We start from the raw sequence: 6,435 nt of genomic DNA, 5'->3' as shown, positions 1-6,435 counted from the left end.
CAAAGTTAATAATACATCAAAAGGCAGAAAAGGTCCAAAAATGAAAAAGAGAAAACTAAATGAACATTAAGATCCCCTCGTAGTTCATTTGTTGGGTGTTTCTGTTTGCTGTCCTTATGTTAATGTTACTACAGTATGTTCAACAGAGTTTAGCAGTCAGGTGATCTGATTGTTTTAGTATCTCTGTGCTGTACATGTCCAAGGCATGATTTACTCGAATCATCTCGCTGTTGTTGAGCTTGAGCCTATGCTTTAGCATACAAGAGAAGAGGTCCAGCTGGGGTTTGCCAGGAGCAGATGGAGGGGCAAGGCGGTTAATCCGATCTCTAATGTCCAGTAACAGGAGCATAACAGATGAGGATGAGTAGAACTGAGTCCCTTGTGTGTATGACTGGTTAACCTGCTGCACAGCACTGCGGAGCAGGTCGGCATTAAAGCGCAGGCTGTAGCCGAACACTTGGATGTCAGATATTTTTATGTAGATCTGCCGCTTGTTAGGGTCTCCGAGATCCACCGGACCCTGTCCTGTGTCATTGCGTAGGCCAGTTGGGATCTTAGCGCGGCTACGCAGGTAGATGTGCACCGTCTCAAAAAAGGTCTTCCACCGGTTTCCCAGCAGGAGAGTCCAGTTAAAGCACTGGGAGTTCTGCAGTCGAACCTTTTCCCAGCGGGGGTAACCATGTTCCCCAAAGGGCATGCTCCAGCCTTCTGAGTGGCTACCACTAAATGGGTTGACATAAACAAAGAACATGGGGTCAATGCTGCTATTTCGCATTTGGCAGATCTTCATCGAAAGACCAATTATCATGTGAAGGTAGTCCATCCGGTTTTTGTTACTCTTGAGAGTCAGGGACATGCGTTTACGCCATCGAGGGTCAAAGAAGGTTTCTAGTCGGATCTCATTACTGATAAAAGTAGTGTGAATGTACAGTCGCGAATCCATTTTCTGTAACAGGTATTTCAGTTCAAGGTCCTGAAAGTCCAGATCAGTTTCGAAGCTGATGAACTGCTCGCTACGTTCTGAGTCTACATTCTGGGGCTCACAGCGGCCACGGTACAACTTGTAGCCCTTGTTGCAGGAGCCACATTGTGAGATGTTCGCCAGGCTGCACATGGCACAGCTGTTGTTGCCACCTATGACACATGGGATGGGTCGCTGGCATAGAGTGACACCTGTGTGGCACACGCATGTCCTTTGGCTCTCCAAGAAAGTCCCCCAGAATCCGTTTTCATTGCAGTAGAGGAAGGACTGAACCCTGTTAAGCCACTGCATCACAGATCTAAAGAGAAACGAGAAGGAAAATCAGGAAAGAATCATTAACAGTGGTCACATGGAACTGCCAGAGTATTATTATATAAGCACTATTTTTTGCCCATTTACTACAAGTTGTGTATGCAATACAATACTGTTGACATGTTTTTCCATAGCATACTGTGGTACTTCTGTGCATTTTTAGATTTTCCAGAAGACCTTTCATTTATTTCAGTACGTTTTGACAATCAACTTGAAAAGATGTAAACATGCTTAGACATCTAACACATTGGAAATCATGTTTGGATATAATTATGTTCAATTATCTTTTATTGTGTGGTAATTCACTTGAAAGCTTTATGAACAAATCCCATCATTAAGTCAACTGGGGGTGCTTTACTGTATCTAAAGTAAACTTCAAGACAGTTGACTTAACCATACTGAAATAAATAGACACCAATGGCACAAAGATATGAACACAGAACCATAAAATCAATAAAATGCTTTAAAAAATGGTTCGCACCAATCTATACGTGAAATCCATCTAGTCAGAATAGTCGGGAATAGAATAATTTCTTCCCTTCATGTTGGGGGGTGCATTATTTCCCTTAGGTGGAAGGCATTACTTGCTATTCTTATCTTATCTCTTCTTTTCCCCTCAGGCATCTTTCCTTGTCATCTTGACAGCTATGGAACTTATTTTCTGACTGCAGGAGGTGAATTCTGAATCCTAATTTTTCAAGAGGAGGGCTGGTCAAGGTTAACTTGACATGTTAATGAAGCTAAGACTTAACTATGATAAATGACAATGCATTCTCAGCAGGCCAGAAAGCCCCCAAGCTATATCCAAAATGAGCCCAGAACAAATCACCTATAGAGGACAATGAGAGCACATTGTTTGATTCTACAAACTTTGGCTTGAAATTGAGGATGGGAGAAATTTGAAGCATACCCAGTAGCAATAATGTGTACCTTAATCCCCCACAAAAAAACACTTTTACAAAACAACGTTAAGAAAGTCAATGGTCAACGAATCGCTAGAATTGAATTCAATGACATCTGTAAATTGTTGTTTGTGTCAATCATTGCTTTAACTATAAGGACATTTCAATGTCACCATTCAGCTGTTACATACATTCCTAAAAAATCCATAACCCTTCATTGATTCTATTTTCATCCAAAGCGGGATGAAAGATGTGAGGTAAACACACATTTTAATTGATGAACTCTTTGAGAGGTCAAAAGGATACTTCACTGATTTAGCATTCAACTTCGTATCAGTAGAAACTCGTTAGTATTTTCGAATGACCGTGCTTCCCTCCCTCATGTACCCCTAAGATGAGAGATCTCTGCATTGTGGGGCTGAAAAAAAAGAGATTTTTTGCCCAACAGCAATGGACTACAGCCAGTAGTAGGAGCTGCTTCCGGATGTTTTCAACCCACCCGTAGGGGGGTTAGACTGTCGTCTTTACACAAAGATTTCCGAAGCAAAACGAGTGTCAGCCATCTTGAATCTTCGCTAAACTGGTTTTTGTCTTTTCAGCAGAAAACCTTTAAAAACAGATAAGTGTATTCAAACTAACGCACGTGTACCACTAGGCCAGAGGGTTTTCACGACGCGTCATCAGACCGGAGGTTGCCATATTGGAGATATTCCGCATCAAAACAATGCACAGGCACTGAAGTAGATCCCGAACATCGTCAAGGAAAATGGTTAATTATTGCCGTGTTTTAGGTTGTATCAATAGGTCAGACCGAGAAAAAACATTTGGAATATTATCAAATTCCAAAAGTTATTCTAAACCACGGAGAGGAAAGCCAGAAGGAATGGAGGCGCTTGTGGTTGGAAAAGCTCAAACTCACTCAGATAGTGTACATTGTAGATAGCAAACTGGGGCTCTTTGAGATGAAAAAAATTGAAACGATTTAGAGTCACTTGGCTACACCTTGAGTATCGCAATGATGTCATACAGTTAAGGTTAGGTTGATTAATAACGTTATTGCATTATTTACTTTGGTCTTCACAACACAACGGTCATTAGTGAACAACTCCTGGCATGCGCCCATGGATGTATTAAGAGCATGCGCCTAGCAAATCCGCCATTATAATAGCAATCCCCCATGGAACAAGCACGCCTGCTTTTCAAGGTAATGTGAGATAACGCTCTGATTGGTTTATTGCATGTTACGCCCAAACAACACCTATAAGTAATGTAGCTACTTCAAACCAACCCAGTTTAGATTTGTGTTGAGCGCAAGAGTCATTTATCCCGTCGGTATAATACCAACAGTGCCTGAGATCCGCCCACAAAGCTACTTGCGTTTGGCATTTGATACTTGCGTTTCACATTGTTTCACATTGTGTTTCTTTCTAGAGAGACACGAACAGAGATCACAAGTAGATCAAAGAATTAATAGAACAGATAGAGGATAACCCTATTTGAAAAATTAAAGTAATGAACTGAATGCTTGTGGGCAGAAATTAATTTAATTAAAATAATACACTTAGGGGCCAATGCAAACCTTAACAAGCACAACTTTTTGTGTATCAATGTTTTCATAAAGCCCGTCAGATTCAGAGAAATAACCCAAAGCCACAACAACCACAAAGCGAGTGGTTAAGACATTATCTTATCAGCATCCAGTAAGCTCTTTTCTGGGTGTCAATGGAATTTTTTTGATGTAGGAGAGAATCTTGTATGATGAGTACTTAGACCAGTACAGAAGGGATCTAATTAATGTGGTCTTGTAAAACTCGTATACTTTTATAACTCTTATACACTCAAGAAAAACTCCCAAGAAGTGATGAATCCTTGTGATAAAGTTCTGAAGGATATAATTTCATATAAAAGGATTTAAATGTGTCATTTTCCTCCCACAGATTAAGGTAATCTGGATGTATCAATTTCAATAATTGAATGCGGTTAAATCTTGCCAATTTGTTCCCTTTCAAAATGTATGCTTTGCATATATCACATCGTTAGTTGTCTCCGTAGACATAGAAGATAGCATTCAGTCTGGAGAAGGGTTTTGGGCCAGATGCGAGCACCGGTGGAAATTCTTGAGCTTGTCTTCATACTGCGTAATTGAAGAAAAAGTGGGAGACAAACTACTTGTCCGCTGTGTATATATACAGTAACTGCGGATGTAGTTGAGGTCCGTGCTGGATGCAAAAGGATAAACCGGGGATAAACCCAGTAGTGTAGCCCTTAGAGGGCGAAGCCTATACGAAAGAGAACGTGGAACGCTATTACACTTTTCTTTTTTGTGGACACTACTGTGTGCATACATCAATAAGTAAGTCTGATGTCCTGTGGGTATGGGACAATGTTATATAGGATTTATGAACCTTGTTAGCAACAGTGGGCTAATTCAAAAGGGTGCTATTTTTATATGTGAGCTATTTTTGCACATCTGTTCATGTGCACTGAAAGAGTTATGTTTCTGTTTATTGAATTCGTCATTCAGTGCAAATATAACCAATACTGTAGTTTAATCTCAGTAATGATGATATATTAGGTTAACACTGTCGCTCTGTTGAAGGCAAACGTTCCACTGTATTGTCTTTACGCAGAGAACAGATACATAATTGAGTAAAGACGGCACCGTAGTTAAGTGAATGTGGGTCAAGTTGTAATGTACTGCCCCTACCAGCAGGCGGCAGCATAGCCATGTTATACTGTCTATGTGCAGAGGGCATTTTATTGTATGTCTGACAGTTTCCATGTTAACTGTTAGCCCATACTAGTAGAACAAGATAATAAAAGTGCCCCCCCCCCCGCCCCCCCCCCATGATGATATCATTGTCCATTGTTTTTTATTTTTACACTGCATATTTAGGAGACATTGCCCAATCCTAGTCTTTTTGCAGTTAACGCAAGTGTTCTGTAAGATAATATGTCTCTGAATATGTACTTTGAGAGTCCTTCTATTGTTATTGTCAATATGGCTTTTGATCTACTCAGCAATAATTTAACTGATACAGATACCACGCCTTGTATATTTACTTTTTTTGTTTTGTTTTTCTTTGCAACATGACATAACAGCATGTGACAGAGTCTGAAAGTTTCTGGGTCATGCCAAATGTGTTAGAGTTGGCAAACCTCAAATAAAAGCTATCCTCATTTTTCTTTTATTCTTTGGCTTCAGCTTTCCTGACCTGTGTATTTTTTATGTATTTTCTTGTATTCTTGCCATAAATCTGTGTGGTCTTTCCAACACTGCAATCCATCTGATCATGTTACTCACTGGCTTCCCTATGTGTTTGTTCTACTGCAGACTTGATGTGTGGCTTGGATGGAGCAGCTATTTCTAGAGGTTGTTTGCTTATGAGCACTAGTGTGCTGATGTCTGCTTTTGCCTCTTCCCCTAGAGATGAGATGTCTTAATCTCCTGGCGCAGGCACTGTATTTGTGATTTTTACATCACTTTCCATTGCCACTCTGTAGTATTGCAGTGTCTTTAGACAAATGAGTGTATCATGTTAGTTTCCTCCAGCTTGTGTTGAATTGTCCATTCCAGTATGAATATAAAAAGCTTTACCAAGCATAGATGTGCCAGTATATTGGTTTCACTGTATCGTAGCAAAACTCTCTGATGGTAACACCGCCAACAATTTCAAACCCACGTTAATAAAATCCCTATTTCTACACCATGAACACACCACAGCACCCCTGCCTTCTTTCACAGTTTGATTTTGATTAGCCCTAAGGCAGGCAGTGCAGTCCCAGCAGGGCCAGCTAACCAGGTTCCACGTACAGTATGTCTAGCTCTGAGTTCTAGCTACTCTGGCCATTACTTTCTACGTTTCCATTAGGCAGTCAACCTACTAAAGCACAGAAAGTTAATGGGTGCATGCATTTTCCATAACTGACACAAAGGTAACATGCTGCTTCAAAATTGTGCACATTACTTCTTCCTCACAGGTGAGCCTCACCTGTGTCCGATATTGGCAAAAGAATGTTACTTAATTAACCCCCTTAGTAAATCTGAATGAAAAACCAAATTGAGGCACTGTACAAATAATCTACACTTACAATATGCTGCATTTACTACTATAAAATATGTATTTCTTACACAACATTACATGTCTTCCCCAATAAGCTAGTTGAGTGCATCAAGCAGCTACTTTTATTTTTGCCTTATTTGTTTCTACAGCATTAGCTTGGCTTAGACTTGCCATA

At 40.2% G+C, this 6,435-nt stretch overlaps 1 protein-coding gene across 1 annotated transcript in view; it reads right to left on the bottom strand.

Annotated features, from left to right (window-relative positions):
- Window positions 1-6,435, bottom strand: part of brinp1 (bone morphogenetic protein/retinoic acid inducible neural-specific 1) — a 109,010-nt gene that overhangs the window by 4,583 nt on the left and 97,992 nt on the right. The window contains exon 8 of the mRNA XM_032539937.1: window positions 1-1,280. This exon is cut by the window's left edge and continues 4,583 nt beyond it. Coding sequence (XP_032395828.1) covers window positions 140-1,280 — 1,141 coding nt within the window. The 3' untranslated portion in view covers window positions 1-139. The remainder of the gene's footprint in view (window positions 1,281-6,435) is intronic.

Source organism: Etheostoma spectabile, chromosome 16, assembly GCF_008692095.1.
Source record: "Etheostoma spectabile isolate EspeVRDwgs_2016 chromosome 16, UIUC_Espe_1.0, whole genome shotgun sequence".
Classification (NCBI taxonomy): Eukaryota; Metazoa; Chordata; class Actinopteri; order Perciformes; family Percidae; genus Etheostoma; species Etheostoma spectabile.
The sequence above is the reverse complement of the archived record's forward strand: the minus strand, read 5'-3'. Positions and strand labels throughout refer to the sequence as shown.